Raw genomic sequence first — 17,782 nt, forward strand, 5'->3', positions numbered from 1 at the left:
TGGCCTCCAGAACTGTAGAAGAATCTATTTCTGTTGTTTTAGGCTACACATTTGTGGTAGTTTGTCATAGCGGCCCTTGGAAATGAAGACACTAGACGTCAGCTTCCTCATCTGGGGAATGGGGAGATGATGCAGTTGCCCACGTTTAATGAAAATTTGAATTAAGGCAAATCTAAATAATATACTAAGATATTCAGGAAACCTTTCCTTATGCTCAAAATTGGAAAATGGATATATATATTTAAAATCTATTCCGGACCCTGGGATCGAGCCTGCTCAGCAGGGAGCTTGCTTCTCCCTCTCCCTCTGTTTTTCCCTCTCCCTCTGCCTCTCCCCTCTACTAGTGCTCTCTCTCTCAAATCAATAAAATCTTAAAAAAAATAAAATCTAGGGGTGCCTGGGTGGCTCAGTCGTTAGATGTCTGCCTTCGGCTCGGGTCATGATCCTGGGGTCCTGGGATCGAGCCCCACATCAGGCTCCCTGCTCTGCAGGAGGCCCGCTTCTTCCTCTCCACTCCCCCTGCTTGTGTTCCCTCTCTCACTGTGTCTCTTTCTGTCAAATAAATAAATAAATAATAAAAATAAAATCTATTCTGGAATGCATCACCAGGGTGGCTCAGTCAGTTAAGCATCTGCCTTCCACTCAGGTCATGATCCCAGAGTCCCAGGATCGAGCCCTACATCAGGCTCCCTGCTTGGTGAGGAGTCTGCTTGTCCCTCTCCCCCTGCTCATGCTCTCTCTCTCTCTCTCTCTCTCTCGCAGATAAATAAATAAAATCTTAAAATCTATTCTGGAAGGAGTGATGTCAATGCTGATGGGAAGAAGGGAAATGGAAATCTAGGCTACTGCTTCTTGGCAGCTTTGGTGTAGCTGGTGGATCTGAGCGAGCTCTGTGGCCTGTACAAATTCACTTTACTGAGAGCTGCTCTCATCCCAAAGAGGATTCAGGTGTGGCTCCTCTCCAGAAGCTTCCCATTGGCCACTGAGAGAGATGTCTGGCAGCCAATGACTCCGGACAAGCCCTGGGTGGGGGGGGGCTACTCATGTACCAGTGCTCCCTGCTCCATCAGGCAGAGGTGTGGCGACCCCTGAACTACATCTGTGCTTGGCTGCATCCCCTGCCTGATCCTGCCTGCCTCACAGATTTCTCTTGAGGGCACTTCCTCCATAAATCACATGTACATCCTTGTGTCAGTCCCTGCGTCCTGGGCTCCCCAACCCAGGACACCTGCTCATCTGGGAGTCACAGCTTCTGTCTCTATGCCTCTGTGTGCAAAGGATGTACAAAGAGAGGCAGTCACCCTCCTGCTGCTATTTTAAAACATTAGTGGAACTTAAAAATATCTTTTACATCTTCTAACCTCACCACTCAGATGCCGAAGGAGAAGAAAGCCCCGAGGGCGCCTGGGTGGCTCAGATGGTTAACCGTCTGCCTTCGGCTCAGGTCATTATCCCAGAGTCCTGGGATCGAGTCCCGCATCGGGCTCCTTGCTCCTTGGGAGCCTGCTTCTCCCTCTGCCTCTCTCTCTCTCTCCCTCTCTCTCTCTCTCTCTCTGTCTCTCATGAATAAATAAAATCTTAAAAAAAAAAGGAAGCCCTGAAAATTAGGAATTTAAGAAATTAGATACGATGAATTGCTCCACATAAGACCAAGTGATTATCATTAAAGAGCCAGCAGCCACAGCAATAATCTGAGATATTTAAAAACGGAATCAAGCGGCGCCTGGGTGGCTCAGTCAGTTAAGCGTCTGCCTTCAGCTCGGGTCATGATCCCAGGGTCCTGGGATGGAGCCCCGCATCCGGCTCCCTGCTCAACTCTCCCTCTCCCCCCGCTTGTGCTCCCTCTCACTATCTCTCAAATAAATAAAATCTTTAAAAATAAATAAATAAAAATAAAATGAAAAGAGAATCAAAGCAAAAAAAAAAAAATCACTCCAGGATTACAGAGGTATGCTGCAGGAAATAGGCTTCTCCTTTATCTTACATTTATTTCTAGGGGGGAGTGGTCTTGAATAATGCAAGCGGCTGGGGCAAGGCATGGACCTCTTTGGACTCAGTTTCCCCACTTGTAAAATAGGGGTAGCAGGCCTCCTGTGGGTTTGTTATGAGGATTCAGTGTGTTCTATCTTTGGCTCCTGTCTGTGGTGAATGTCTTAGGATAGTGGCTACATTATTTCACCCGATCTGTCACTCGGTCTGTCCCCTGTCTAAATGGAACCCCTTGCTGCCCTCACTGGCCTGAGGCTATGGTGTAGAGCAGCCTCAAGCTCTGGGTTCAACACTTCCTCCTACCCAACTCTGTTACTCACCCGCCCTTGAACCACAGGGATTTAGACATCTCTCCTTCTCCTCGGGCCTGTAGGACAAACAGATATGTATGTTTGATGGGAAGAAGGGAAATGGAAATCAGTGTCTCCCCAGGGCAGGGTAGGCTCCCCACCCACTTTTGTCTCCCCTTTGGGCTGGGAGTCAGGAGGCCTGGGGCCTAGTCCTCACTGTGTGTCCTTAAGCTTACTCTGGGCCTTAGTTTTCCATCTGTAAAATGGGGAGAAAAGAGCTCCTCTCTACCACCAACCTCAATGGAACTTGGTCTCCTGGTCTGTCAAACTGGGGATGTGTTAGTATCACCTCCAACAAGAGCTCATGCTCTACAGTCCTGGGATTCCCAGGGACAGGTTCAAACACTCATAAGATTCTGTCATTCTCCCAGCCTCACCTGCTCATCTGATCTTGTACCCCAGGGCCTTTGCCTGAGCTGTGCTAGCTCTTTGTATGCCCTCCCACCTACTGCACCCAACCAGCCTCCATTTGTCATTCGGATCTCAGGCTAGAACCAGGGTTGGCACCCCCACCTCCTATGCAACTAAAGGGTGACATGGTGGGCGAAGAGTGGGGAGGGTCCAGCCCTCTCTTCTGAAGTATTATTGCAGTATTTGGGATATCACTTTTCCTTAAGTGTCACCTCCTCCAGGGAGTTTTCCTGATTGTCTTGGATTAGTTTTATGCCCCTTCTGTAAAACCCAGAGATCCTGCCCATGTTTATTTATTTATTTTTTGTCATATGACTGGTTCCATTACAAGAGTAGTTGCTGTTTTTTCATTTAATTTGCTGACTTACTGAAAGTTATTCGGTAGACTTTACGCTGCATATTCTTTTCTACTCTTTGCATTTAGAGCCATGTGAATGGATTACTTAGTTAAAAAAAATAAAATTCTGTTTTAAAACACAGGAAATTTGATTTGAAATTTCTGTGGCTCTGATGTTTGATGGTGTAGGACTTTGGGACTTTCTTTAGGATCTCCTATTGCCAGCCTCACCCCAGTTTGGAAGGGCCCCTTTCGTAAGGGCACTGCTCTGTCCCCAGCCTAGGGCAGCTTGAGCAACTGAAGAGGTAAATGAATGGCTTCAACCCTGCTGCCCATCTGAACAGTCACCTTGACCCTAATGCTAATCTATCTTTCACTTAATTTCTTCTCTGACCAGCCCTCAGACCTTTCCCCAGCCCTGACACTGGTACCCAATGTGATCCCAGGCACTGATTCCTCCCCCTAACACCAATTTTAACCCTGACCTCTGATCTCTGACTGCTGCCCTAACTCTGATCTCTACCCCATCCCTAACCTCTACCCCTATCCATGAACTTGACCTCTGACGCGGTTGTAACCATGACCTAACTCCAGGTTCCAGCTCATCTCTTCTTCTTGCCCATGGAAGGAAGGGGCTGGCATGGGGGAGACTGGGCTGGGCCCTGGTGGGGCCAGCTGTTTGGGGAGGAGGACAGGCAGACATGGGTGAGAACAGGGAAGGGCCCTTCTGCAGACAGATGAAGCCAAGGAGTAGCTAGGGTCAGAGAGGGGTCGGATTGGACAGCGGCTGGGCCAGGAATGATGGGGTCAGGACAATGACAGGTGTGGGTGGGGCCAGGTTGGTGTGGGCGGAGCCATGGAAAGACCAGGATGTCTGAAAGCGTTGGCGAGGCGGATGGGGTGCGGAAGTGGGCGTGGCCAAGCTCTCCGTGGGCGTGTCGTGGCCCGTATGGGCAGAGCCTGGAAAAGGGCCAGGGTGGGTGGGGTGCGGGAGCCGCGGGGAGGTGGGCAGACGGGTCGCGGGACCGGGGCGGGCGGGGCATGGGCCCGACCGGCCGGCGGCTCTACTTTCACTCACCTCCTGAAGCTGCAGCCGCACTTTGTTGAAGGCTCGAAGCCAGTTGGCCTTGGCCCGGGACATGGAGTCCTGACCCTCCTGGCCTTCCTCATCCTCTCGTCGCCTGAAACTGAGGCAAGGGGCGTCATGAGGCTCAGGGCCGGCCCTCCCTTGACCCTCCGCCCTTGGAGCGACGTCAGGTCCTCCGTGGCCTCTCTGGCCCTTCAGAGACACGATGACCCATCTGTACCCCCTCTGACGGGCCTCTCAGGCTCCCTTCCGCTTCCCCACCCATGACCCTGTGACAAACTCCCCTCCATTCCCCAGGTCCATGCTGACCCCATCACAGCACCACTAACCCCGTGACAGCCCCTTGATCCCCTCCCATTACCTCTCCTCAGACTTGGGGGGTTCCGGCTCAGGTGCCGGCTCAGCGGTGGGCACCTCCTCTGGCGAAGCCGGCTCAAGGGCTGCCTTGGCCACGTCGTGGGCCTCAGCAGGTACAGCCGGAGCCTTTTCCTCCTTCTCAGATGCGGCCGGTGGGAGGCTGACACGCTTAAAGTCTTTGGGCTCAGCCACGGCCACCTCTTCACGCTGGGTGTAGCTACCGATGTCATCAGGCACCTCCTCCTCCTCCTCCTCCTCCTCCAGCTCCTCCTCATCCTCAGGCAGCTCCTCCTCCTCCTCCTCCTCCAGGAAGTCCTCCAGGTCCTCATCCAGCTCCTCGTCCAGTTCTTCATCCAGCTCCTCCTCATCCTGGTCCCAGCGCGGCGAGTCCTTGTGGTAGCTGACCGAGCTGTGGCAGGAGTGGTAGGAGTCCCGGTCCCGCTCGTCCTCCAGCTCGGAGCCCTGCAGACTCTGCTCGTCTGGGTCGAAGTCCTCGCTCAGCTGTGAGCTGCCCTGGCTCAGTTCCCCCGAGGAGGCATAGCGGCTACTGCCGGTGGGGCTGTGGGGACCAGCCAGGGCTCAGCAGCGGAGGCACAGAGCCGCTGCCTGACCCAGCCCCGGTCACACAGGTTCCATCACCCAGTCATTCATTCAGCATTGGTTAAGCACCTGCTGTGCACCAGGTTCTGCCCTAGGGACCTGGGAAACACAGCCATGAACAAAAGAAACAAAAATCTCGGCTATCCTGGTGTTTCCCCTGGTGGTAGAGGCAGTAAACTCGATCGATGACATTAGTGGTCATTGATGACCTACTGTGCGTCACTCCCATCCATGCACTGTGGAGACTGCAAAAGCTCTTTTTATGTGCTGGGGACCCCAATGAGCGCCCTCACCGCCAGCCTTTGGAGACTTAGTGCTCCTGAAACAACCTCGTCCTCCTACCACCAAGCCTCATCATTCACCAGGGTCCCATGCCTCCCTGCCTCCACTCATTGCCTCAACCTCTATTCACAGCCGACCCTGCAGTGGGTCTCCTCAGCTCTACCTCGAAAACATATGCAAAATGCATCCACTTCCTTGCACCCCGGGCCCCACCCTAGTCCAGGCTCTGCCATCTCCACCAGATGCAGCCCCAACATCCACTCCTATCCCCAACAGTTCTTGCTTCCCACGGAAGCCACAGAGGGACTTCTTCAAATCATAAACACAATCACATACCTCCCTGTTCCAAGACCTACCGTGGCTCCTTAGAGCCCTTGGAATAAAATCTGTGCCATGCCCTACACCCAAGGTGGCTCAAACCGCCCAGCCTTCCCACCTCATCTCCCTCCGAGCTCCGTTCTCTCCCCCTGCTCCAGCCACATCGGCTTTCTCACTGTTCCTACAAAACGCTACACTCGTGCCCACCTCTGGGCCTTTGCCCTTCCTGTGCCTTCTGCCAGGAACACCCTTCCTCATGTTCTTTATCTGGCAAAACCCTTTGGTGCCCACTGAAATGTCACTTCTTTGAGTGAGTGAGTTTCCCCCACACTCTGGCCAGGTCAGGTCTTTATATGTTCCTAATATGCACCCTGGATCATGCTGGACGTGACTAGGAAGAAATCTCTATCTCTGCCTGAGGGCGGGCAGCATGACACATGGGCCACCCCTCATCCCCCTTCTAATCAGTCATTCAGTCACTCGACAAACATCATTCCTTGCCTTACATATTTCCTCCACTCTCAGTGACTGCGACCCCTTTCTCCAGCCAGCTCCAGGGATGCTGTAGCAATCAAAATGGGGGTTTCTCCCTCTAGCCATTGTTTACTAGTTTATGAGTTTAGTTGATTGCTTTTTAGTGCCCATCCCTGTAGATGGCAGGAAACAGGTGGGGGATCAGCAGGTATTACTTGGCTGGAAAGGACTCCAAGCTTCCTCTGCTGATGAATACCCCTGAAGTCCAGCCCAGCACATTCTGGGGTCCCTGGTAAGGGGGACAGCCTAGGACTGGGATCCCAACAGGAGCCTGGAAGTTTCCACCTCCAACCTCAGGCACCACATACCTTGTCCCAGGCTTGGCTTTGGGGCCATCCTCCCATCCTGGTTCTGACATACCGAGTCCCAACACAGCTCTTACCCCAATCAGACACTTCCCCTGGTTCCCATGGCCCTGAATTAGCCACGCAAGGGCCTTCCTGCATGATCTGGCACCTTGCACCTCTCCAGTCTATGGCTGAGCTGTTTCCTCTGCCTGAAATTCCCTTCCTCGGACTTCTCATTTATTCTTCAAGGGCCATCTCCCAGGCCCCTTCCTCCAGGAAGCCCTCCCTACCCTTCCCCACTGCTAAAGTCTGGTCCCTCCTTCCCATCAAGCCCTGACCTGTGGGATGGAATGTCCGTGTCTGGCTCTGTGTCCCTAGCCTCTCAGATCACTCAGCACTAGGCAGCATAGCCATAGGATAGCCGGGGAGTGTGGCTTGAGTCACTCTCAGGGGAACGCAGGCCATTTCTGTCTCTGCATCTTCTCCCTCACCCCTGCGTGGCCTGACCACAGCAGGAAGGGAGGAGACTCCTCTTTCTCCAACCTCCGCCACCCCATTCTGTCCCAGGAATGCTCACAGTAGACAGACTCCTCCAACCAAACACTTCCTGGCACTTTCTCTGGGTCTGATGCTATGGTCACTCTCCAGCTCTTTTTCTCCAAGAGAAGACTTTTCCTTCTTCTAAGAGTTAATAGTTTATTAATATTTGATATCTTACTCTCAGCTCTTTCCAATACATTGAAACAGTATTCCCATAATGGGTTACCTTGAGTATGCAAATGAATGCGAGTGATGCTTTCGTGAAGGAAATGTATTCTTCCGGGAACAAATATTTAGGAAAAAGACCCACAACCAAAAATCATACCTGGCCACTACTTGGCACCCAGTAGGTTCACCATAAACACTAGTCCTTATGACTTACCAGATGTGTGACCTCAAACAAGCGACTTAATCTCTCTGTGCCTTGATTCCCTGCCTGCCAAATGAGACCAATAGGATTCCCACCCAGAGAATAAAATGAGATGATGAAGGGAAGGTGCCTGTCCAGCGCTGGGCACATGGTTACCTCCAAATGCTATTATTTGTGCTGTGTACCTAACAGTCCCTGTGTAACACTTTCAGACACCAGTCTAAGCGCTTTACAAATATTCAATCTGCTTAATACCATGTTTGTCATCGTTCTATTTGGAAACCAGGGCTGGGGTGATCAGGTCAGCAAGGAAGGATGGCAGGCACGAGTGTCAGCCTCTTAGGCTTGAGGATCAGCACCCTGCATAGGGCAGTGGCATGGCCCATGAGGGCCAGGGTACCCACTTATGGGACAGATCTAGGGACAGTCTACTTTCAAGGGACAGCTCCCGAGTCACTGTGCCCATGGCTGCCAGTCAGAAACACAGAGTCAGGCCATTAGGGAGGGCCGGGCAGCACCATACCAGGACCACCAGGTGGCTGCTTGCTGGGAGTCCTTCCAATATCACTATGCCTCACCACCCTCCATGAACGCTAGTCTCTTCCTCCACCTGCTCCTGCCCTGCCCAGTTAGAGAGTACACAGAAACCAGTGCCCCAGTGCCAAGGCACCCCCATGTTTCAGGGGCACCTCTCAGGGGCCTCCTGACTTATCCCTCTTTCTTCAGCCAAAGCAGATCCCCTTTTACCAAGCTTGGGAGATTTTCTTACGAGATCAAGGGTAAAGAAAGGGCTCTATTACCTACAAGAGAGTATGGATGCTGCTTTCCTAGACCCACTTACCTCCCCCTCCATCTTGCCCAAGTCCCTTACTCCTCTCTCCACTCTGGGACACACAGTCACATACACACACATGCACACACATGGATCCCTTTCTCCACAGATCACACACCTGAGGGCCCGTGGCTCAGAGAACTCCTCATAACTGTGCATGGAGTCACTGTAGGATTCCCGGGAACCCAGGGGTGGTGGACGGACAGAATACTGGTGGACTGAGGCATTGGGCTGGGATGTAGTGTAATAAGGTGGTGGGATGCTGTTGCTTGTCTCGCTGCGATAGTCACTGTCACGATCGTCCACTGCACTGTCAGGGTCATCATCTAGAAGAGAGAGGAGGGGAGGGAGAGGGAGAGCACATCATGGAGGTCAATGCAGTCTCTCAGACTTCTCAGACTAGGGAATCTTCACTGGCTGCTAACCCAAGAAGAGGAATCTTTGCCAGAATGAATGAAGGATCTTGGGCCATGTTAATAGAAATAGAGGCTTTAGGATAAGGGAGGTGAAAACCCTGCTTTGCTGGTAAGACTGGACTCATAGTCTGGGGTCCAAGGTAGATCCTACAATGTGAGGAGGACAAGGACAAATTGGAGGGTGTCCTTCAGCTCAAATGTGAGAATGGACTTTGCTAAAGTCCAGGCTTTCTGAAGACAAGATGAGTTTCTCCAACAGGCGGTGAGTCACACAAACACTCAGGGGGACGTTTAGAGGAAGATCAGGAGGACAAGGTGGAATACTTATTTCCTTTAACCCTGAGAGATTTCATGATGTCCGAGGATGCGGATCCTAAATCTGACCTCACACGTGTAGGCACAAAGAAGAGGCTCTGACAGATACTACAGCCCTCAAAAGGGATTAGATTCTTAGGTTGGCAAGATCACCACACACTCAGAATCTATCGCTAAAATGCAAAAGGGTGAAATTGCTGAACTTCAAGTGTTTTATAAGAATTAAGGGACGTTTTAGTTTGGTTTATTTTTCTTGATAAAAAGAGAACAGTGTGGAAGGATGTTAGATTGTGGTGGGATGGGAGAGACTCAATTCATTTAGAAAGCAACACTGGGTGGCTCAGTCAGTTAAGTGGCCCACTCCTGATTTCGGATCAGGTCATGATCTCGGGGTTGTGAGATCGAGCCCAGTCTGGCTGTGCGCTCAGTGGTGAGTCTGCTTAAGATTCTTTCCCTCTGTCCCTCCCCGCCCTCCTGCACTCAGGCACACTTGCGCCTGCTCTCTCTCCCTCTCTCTAAAAAAATAAAATAAGATAGAAAGCAACACTTGAAAACAAATGGGTTGCAAAAAAAAAAAATTAAATCAAAACCCTGACTGGGTGGCCTATGGTACTCTTGACCATGGCATCAATTTACTGGTGACATTAAATGCCAAGGAGGCGGCTTGCCCCTTTTTATGCCTGTAAGTTTTTTTACTCATTTCCAGATGTTTGTGTGTTTTTCTTGCCTTATTATTTTAACCTTCTAATTTTTTCCCAGCTAAGCACGTCTGTTTCTATATATTTGACAAATAGGTCCATTTCTTAAAATGTGGTAAACTGTTTAAAAAATTAATTTCACACTTCACATAGAGAGCTAGTTGGATTCATCCCCAAGCCTATTTTGCCTTTTGAGAAACCTTAACTTCATTTTCAGCGAGCAAAGCTGGCCTTACCAAGGTAGTTCTGGCTTCTTGGTTTCTCAAGTGACTTGGGCCACTGTGACCTACAAACTTTTTATCTTGTCCCTGTCATACGTGGCTGCCATCCAATTGAGTGCTAGCCTTTTAGGCAGCAGCAGATGTGAATTTCCACGGGTCAGATCTGCAGGCATCAGGGTGTAACTGTGAGGCCATAAAAGCCTGAAGTGGGGGGTCTGAAATCCCAGACAGTCCCCCATGGGAACTCTGGACAATTCATCAGTGTCATCAAATTGCTCCTTTGACCAACTTGTTTTCTACCCAATTACCTGGGTATGTAGAGTCTTTAGTCAAATGGGCATTCTTTCTACCAAACTGTCCTTGACCGGGCCAAGATGTTTCCAACCAAATTGCATGAGGCTGTGGGCGTGTTCACCAGATTATTAATTTTTTTTCTGACAAACTGTTTTGTTTTAGGGGCAAATTGCTTCCTATTGGATTCTTTTCTTGGATGCTTTCACCCAGACTCTGCCTTTTACCAAATAGTTCTTGAACAAATTGCCTGCTTCCCGATAGGCATTTTTAGCCACTCTGGTTTTGATGAAATGACCTAATTGTCTTTGTTCTTCTTGACCCAATTATCAGCTTTTGCCAAATTGGTTTCGGCCAAAAACGTCTTTGTTTTTGATTGTATTGTTTGTTTGTGGCAAACTGTTTGTTACCAGGCCTTCTTGTTTGCCAAATGCCTATTTTGGCTACATTGGTTTTTGACAAATTGTTTCGGATCAAAGTATTTGTAAACAGTTTCCCTGGTCCTGGAGGGAGGGCATAGTGGAGGTTGTCCATCAGGATATGGGCACCGGGCGGAGGCGTTCCCAGTGGGTGGGGTAGAGGGAAGGAGGTAGATTCATGCTCAGGCTAGAAGACTGGATTTCTCTGGAAGGGGTAGGACATGGAGAAAAGGGAGCTATTCCTCAGGGAGGTAAATGAGCATCCAGTTTTGGGGGGGGCGGGGCGGGGAAGAGGTGACTTGTTTCCTTCCCCTGGGGTTAAATTGGAGGAAGACTGCGGGGAACTTTGGAAGCTGAGGTCTCTGGAGTGATATGTGCCTGGGGGGGGGGGCGGTCCCTGCCCAGCTGCCCCTTCTGAAACCCTCTCACCCCATATCTACCACTCCCAAGTGACATTGGGGCCCATTTCCAGGTGGAGGAGGAAGATGGGGAGACAAAAAGAGGAAGGAGTCCCAGGAGAGAAGATGACATTATACATGGGGGATGGGGGAGAGGGGAAGGGGTCACAGTGCCCAGCTGGAGACAGGCAGGTCTCTGGTCTAAATGCCCACTCCTCCCAGCTGAATCCCTCCACCCCAATAATGGTGCCCAGTCCCCACAACAGAACAGGACCCTCAAAACAGACGTTAAAGGTCAGGGGACAGGAGGGCACATGAGGGGCCTTGCCAGTCCTCAGGCCCCAGTGTGCCCGTCATAGGCTCCCTGCTTCCCTAGTGGTGGAGCGGGGGCCTCAGGGCTGCCAAGGCACCCACCTCCCCATGGCCTCCCAGAACATCAAGCTGAGTACTTACTCTGCTGCTCACCCCAGCCAAAATAATTCCAGTTGCCTACAAAGAGAAGGGGCAGAGATAATAAAAGGGAGCAGGCAGAGGGGGGGCATGGGGAGGGAGACTCCCCCATCCTCCTCATTTTCCCCATCTCCTCCTCCCACCCCAGGACCCCGATCCCCTCCTGCCCTGAGTATCTTCTCAGAATATCACTTTAACCAGTGACACCTTCAATCATCACCTTGGGAGGCTGGGGGTATATCCCCATTTTTTGCAGAGGCCACAAGTTCAGCCAGGAAGTAACAAAGGGGGCATTTAGGCCCAGGGTTTTCCAACTCTGAACTCTGGAGTCAGCACTCCCCACTCTCCCTCCCCCTTCTGGAATACAAGGAAAGAAACACGGAATTGGAAATCTAAACTTTGAAACACTCCTGATGGGTGGGTCTTCATCATTCTGCTCATTTTACGGTTGAAGAAAGAGGGCTCAGAGAGGTAGAGTGAGCAGCCTAAAGTCACACAGCCTCGGAGGACCAGGGAGAGAACCACATCTTCCCTCATCCCCTCATCCTCAGCACCTGGCATCGTGGAAAAATGCCTTGAACCAGAATCCTATCTCCTCTGACACTTGGATGCCTCCTCCAAAGAATGGTCGTGATGAAACATTCTCAAAAGAACTCGGAGGTAAATGCCGGGGGTTGGTCTCCATTCCCAAATCGAACCCACCCCTCCCATCAGGCCACCTGTCCATGTGTTTGTTCTTCATCATCTGCTCCTGTCTCCACTTGCCTGACACTGTCCCCACCTCAATCCTTCAGTGACACCATTCGCCAGGGAGGGGGTTAGTAATTTCTTAGGGCAGTGATGACCCCTCCCCGGTAGGGAAGTCGGAGGACTTTCTCAATAGCACTCCCAAATTAGTGTGGAAATGGGGTCTCCCAACTGCAGTCCCCCAGCCCCTCCACCCACCGGGCTCCATCATTACCCTCCTGGGCATATGGGGGGTCGACAACGGATACAGGGGAGACTGTGAGAGGGCATGAGAGGGGGATGGGGAAGCAGATGGAAAAGGAGAAAGAGGTAGAAAGGTGGGGTGGGGTCAAAATGTTGGGTGGGGCTCTGCCCTGAGACTATACGATTTGTCACTTCCTCCTCACTCCAGGGGACTCAGGGGCACTCTTAGGGGACAGACACCTCCTTGGCCCATGTAGAAGTGGTCTGGGTGCATCTGAGTATCCACAAGGCCAAGGAGGATAAACATTCCTGAAAACTTCAGCCTTGATGGAGGGGGTGTAGCCAGAGGAACATGATCATCATTATCCATAGATGCAGAGCCACTAGTGGAAAGAGAAGGAAAGTTGGAGTCCCTCAGACCCTGAGTTCAAATCCTAGCTCTGCCTCCTGCTGAGTGTGTGACCTTGGGCAAGTCACTTCTCCTCTTGGGCCTCAGTTTCTCTATCTAAGACAATGGGCAGATGAAACAGCCTTCGTCCATTGTACATGTGCTTGTTGTACCTGTGTTATCTGTGGGCTACTTGGGGGGGTGGGGTCTGTGTGGGCCCCGTGAAAGCTTGTCGAATGAGTTATAGGTCCTCATCCAGGATCTGATGAGTGGAATTAGAGAGTCTGCAAAGTGTTTTTCAAATCTCTAGAAGGACTCTCCCGTGCCCTTCCAACAGCCCTCAGAGTGAGGGCACTGTCAGATGCCCTATTTCAAGGAGAGGGACCCTACGGATCAGAGAAGGACACGGGCATGCCTATGACCACACAGCAAGACAGGACTCACATCCGAGTCCCGGATCCTTTCTTTTCACTGCACCGTGAACAGATACTGTGTGCTCTTAGGACCTGTTCCTCTGGAGGGGAGTGGTCTGTTACTCAGGACAGTCATGGGTAGGGGAGGGATGAGGTTTCAGCTAATGCCCAGGGAGGAATCGAGAGGTACTTACAACACTGGTTGCTGGGGACAGGGAGAGGCTTGTCTTGTTCATCTTGGAATGAATACTGAGAGGTAGGGAAGGAGAGAGGGTTCCTCTCAGGAGGGGCCAGAAGCCAGAGGACCAAGATGGTCCTCTGCTCTGCTCCATCCTGACTACCCCTGCCTCCCAAATCCACTCTGTCTGCAGGAGAAGGATGCAGATGTCCACAGAAAAAGATACGCGCACGCGCACACATACACACAAACAGTGGGAAACAGAGACAGAAAAAGAAAGAAACCCAGATGAGGGAAAGAAACAAATAGAAGTGGGAGAAAGAGAGAGCAGCGGGGGAAACTGAAGCAGGAAGCAGAAGAAAGATCAGCGATGAGGTTTGGACAAAAACTATTATCATATGAGTGTTGTTGCCTTTTTGTACTCCACCTCCCACTGAAGAGAGCTCTGGTCTTGCCTGCTATCTCTTCCCGGCCCTCGCCTTCCGAAGGCTGCCTTCTGGGCCCCACTGGGTCTTTGCATTGTGATGATACAGAGCCAAGAAGAAGGGAGATGTCACAGAAGAACAGGGGTCCAGAGGCCAGGGCTGGTGGGGGAGAATTTTGAAAAGTCCAAAAGCGTGACCTGAGGAGTTGAGGGGTGTGGGGCGGAGAGCGGATGTAAGGGCTGCTGCGGGGGCCCCGTGTCTCCTTGAGGGTATCTGGCAAGGGCAGGACTCGAGCCGATTGAAATTGTTCCATCACTGGTGGACCGTATGTTCTTTGATGTCCTCATCGCTTTGAGACAGGACCAAATCAGGCTCTGCTTTTGTCCCCAGTTAGAGACACAGACAGAGGGAGACAAGTGGAGAGAGAAACAGAGACAGAAAGCAGAGGACGTAGAGAGACAGAGGGAGGCACAGGCACAGAAAGAAGAGTCTCCCCTCCAACGCTCACCTCATCCTGGTCCCGCATGGCATTCAGCTGCTCCAGCTTCTTGGCCCAGTAGCGCGCCTCCTCCTCGGGAATGTCTGGAAGCGGAGCCCTGGCTGTGAGTCCGGAACCCCTCCCTGCCCCTCAGCCTCCATCCAGTGCATCCTGCAGGCCTATGGGCTGGTCTCAAGGGGATGTAGGAAGAGGAAAGGAGAAGAGGGTGGTGTCCCATCCACCCCGCACCCCAGAGCTGCCTTGGGAATGAATGGAGGATGAGAGAGGAGATGCCTCCTAGCATTCCAAGGGTGGGGAAACCATGGGTTCCTGGAAAGATGCTGTGGAGAGAACTGAGCTGCTTCCAAGAGAGAAAGAGAGGCCTCTCCGTGTCTCTGCCTCTGTTTTTCTCTACATGTCTTTTTGTCTCTGTTTGTCTCTCCTCCTATCTCCAGCTCACCCTGCATCCTAAGACCTCACCAAGGACCGGCCCGGGGCAGTTCAGACCCAAGCCCCATAGGTCAAGAAGAATTTGCTGCCCGTTGGTGACCTAGGGGCGCTGGGGTGTGCTATGCACATGGCAGGTGCATGTTCCGCTGACTCCCTGCAACTGGGAAACTCCCTCCTCAGGAGATAGGAAACTTCATCCTCAGAATAAGGGCAGTCTGAACCCACCCAGGCCTGGCCATTCGCCTGGGTCTGGTGAGGGTCCTGTGCCCCCCACACTCACCTAAAGGCAACTCGAAGCGGGTGTCAAGGAGGATGCGGTGGAAGGTGGGGTCCTTGGTGCCGCAGATTTCACTGTCTGCCATGATGACCTGAGAGTCCAGTGTCAGCCACTCTCCAGGGCCCTCCTGGGGGTTGGGGTGGGTGACAGGGCCCAAAGTGATGCAGGTTGGAGCAGGGATCTGCTGCACACTGACCAGCAGGTTCCCTACTTTCACAGAAGATGCACTTCCCCCCATCTCGCCCTTACCCTAAGAGCAAGGGTCATGCCCACACTTTACAGACAAGGAAACTGAGACTCAGAGAGAAGGTTCTGGTCCAGGGCAACATGGTGGGTCCAAGGAACCCAGAGGCAGGGACCCGGAGAGAAGGTCCTGTGGGGCCAGGCAGGGGAGGCCCCAAGCCTGCATAGCCATGTCTCATCTCTCATGGGTGTATGTGACCCTAGCTTCATCCACGGGAGAATTCCCCACCCCAAGTGACCAAACTAGTCCTGCAGTCACAGGAGACAGAGCATGACACACTAACCTCCAGCCTGGAGAGGTCAGGGCAGAGGCAGAAGGAGGGTGAGGGTGCTGGGGTATTCAGAGGGAAGTAAGGGAAGGTTTCCTGAGGAGCAGGCATGGGAGCTGAGCTTAGAGGGTGATGGAAGGGATACTTGGAACCCAGGGAACAGCACATTTGAAGGTTCAGAAGCCATCCTTGGGGCCTATAAGGGGTGGAAGTTGGGGGGCGGGGTAGGGGAGATGAGACTGGCAATGTAGGCAAGTGCCATCAAGAAGGCCTCCCAAAGGAGATGAGCAGGGATGGCAAGGAAAGGTCCTCAGGTAGTAAGATCCCGCTGGGCTCAGCACGAAGTGTCTGAGTGGAAGGGGTGAGATATAAGGCCTGGAGTCCAGGGAGGAGGCCAAGATTATTGTCTAGTACCTTCAGGGCTGGTGTTGCCTTCTCCCTGCACAAAGTGCTAATTACCCACCATAACCCTCCTCCTCTCTTTCATAGAAATACATTTTCACCTGGACCCAGGGCTGTGCAGCTTAAGACTACATTTTGCAGACTCCCTTGCAGCTACATGTCCACATGATTAAGTTCTAGCCAATAGGATGTGAGTGAAGTACTGTGAGCAGCTTTTAGGTTAGACCCTTAACCTAGAGGGTGAGGCCCCTCCCTTGACACCTTTTCTTCCCTTGACGGCAATACAGATGTAATGGCGATCCTCCAGCAGCCATCCTGGGCTGCACAGGGAGAAAGGCAGAGCAACAAGATGGAAGGAGTTCAGACCCTGGTGACTTTGGAGCCACCATCACAAACATTGTTGGGGGACAGAGATACATGTTCATCTTGTGTAGGCCACTGGCCTCTGGGCCCCTCCAAAGCACTCTTCCCCAACCCTCAGCCCACCACTCACTTCGTTGGACTGGCGGATGGTCCGCAGGGGAATCCACACGGTGCCCACCATTGTGTCCCAGATGAGACCCTTGTTCCACACCTCCACTGTCAGCCCCAAATCCAGGCGGTTAATCTCGCTGTGGAGAGAGGGGAGGGACATGAAGGGGTAGGAGTGAGGGAGTGAAGTCTCAGAAAAGTCAGTTCATCTGCCTTAGGACATACAGCCAACTGGAATTCAAACCCAGAATGGGTGAGTCTTACCAAGAAGGTAACACAGTGGTTCTTGTTTCACAGAGGGGAAACTGAGGCCAAAGGGTTAAGTTACATGCTCAGGGTATCACAGCAGAACCAGGATTACAAGCTAGGAAGGAGGGAGTGGGGAAAGATATCACACATCTCCTACACCCCCAACTCCCTTGGCTCATCCTTGAGCCCTTAGACCCTGAGAGTACTGGTTAAGTGAGGAAGAGGCTCAAACACCCACTGTGGCTCCCTATTACCCCAGGATAAGGACATTCTGGATGCCTCCATCCTTCCCAGAGTCACCTCCATCCAATGATATGGGGACACCTGGGAAAACATGAATGATACCACCTCTAAGCGCTTTCCGTGCAGAGTCCACCCTGGAAATATGCAGATTTGGGGGAAATCCTTGGTGAATGTCCAGTTCACTGAATTTGCCAATTTACCAAAGATTTATCTTAAGGATTCTCTTTGCATATAGCTATGACCTAGTCATTCAGTAACTGGCTTTCAGGAAGTTGAGGACCACACTGTCTGTCTCTCCCCCTTCACATCTTCCCTAGAATTGTAGGGCCTGCTCCTCCCCTCTTTCCCTAAATTTCTCTGTTCCAAGATCCCAACTCTGAGTTCTCTCATGGCCTCCACCACTGCTAGTCCCCAGCCAAGCTCTGCTCAAGGATTTGAGGGCTGCTGGGGTCCAAATCTCAGCTCTGCCAAGTATAGGCTGTGTGACACTGAGCAAGTGGTTTTGCCTCTCTGGTCCTCTGTTTCCTCTTCTGTAAAATGAGGATTAGAATAGCGCCCTCCCTCCCAGGGCTGTGGGGAAAACTAATTTAATCAAAGGCTTAGAAAAGGGCATAGAACAAGTTGTTGGTCAACATCAGAAAAGATGGGATGTAATATGAGGCCCTGAGTGGCTCCAGGTTGAGGGGAGGATCCAGGTCATGAATTCATTCAGTTATTAGGCAAATATTTATTGAGCCACCTACTGTGTGCCAGGCCTTGTGCTTGGCATGGGGGGTAAGACTAACAGTGGAGACAGAGACCAATGGGACCCTAGCCTCCTAGAGCTCACAGTCCGGGATCAGGGGCCAGAAATGTGTCAAGAAA

The 17,782-nt window shown here is 51.8% G+C and overlaps 1 protein-coding gene across 1 annotated transcript in view; it reads right to left on the reverse strand.

Moving 5' to 3' along the window:
* Positions 1-17,782, reverse strand: part of UNC13A (unc-13 homolog A) — a 62,993-nt gene that overhangs the window by 34,113 nt on the left and 11,098 nt on the right. The window contains exons 4-12 of the mRNA XM_073900964.1: positions 16,449-16,566; positions 15,045-15,168; positions 14,345-14,418; positions 13,428-13,482; positions 11,506-11,541; positions 8,413-8,620; positions 4,536-5,090; positions 4,166-4,274; positions 2,310-2,356 (exon numbers count right to left, since the gene is read on the reverse strand). Coding sequence (XP_073757065.1) covers positions 2,310-2,356; positions 4,166-4,274; positions 4,536-5,090; positions 8,413-8,620; positions 11,506-11,541; positions 13,428-13,482; positions 14,345-14,418; positions 15,045-15,168; positions 16,449-16,566 — 1,326 coding nt within the window. The remainder of the gene's footprint in view (positions 1-2,309; positions 2,357-4,165; positions 4,275-4,535; positions 5,091-8,412; positions 8,621-11,505; positions 11,542-13,427; positions 13,483-14,344; positions 14,419-15,044; positions 15,169-16,448; positions 16,567-17,782) is intronic.

This window comes from Callorhinus ursinus, unplaced genomic scaffold (assembly GCF_003265705.2).
Source record: "Callorhinus ursinus isolate GAN/ISIS: 27379988/994484 unplaced genomic scaffold, GSC_fseal_2.0 scaffold15, whole genome shotgun sequence".
NCBI classification, from domain to species: domain Eukaryota; kingdom Metazoa; phylum Chordata; class Mammalia; order Carnivora; family Otariidae; genus Callorhinus; species Callorhinus ursinus.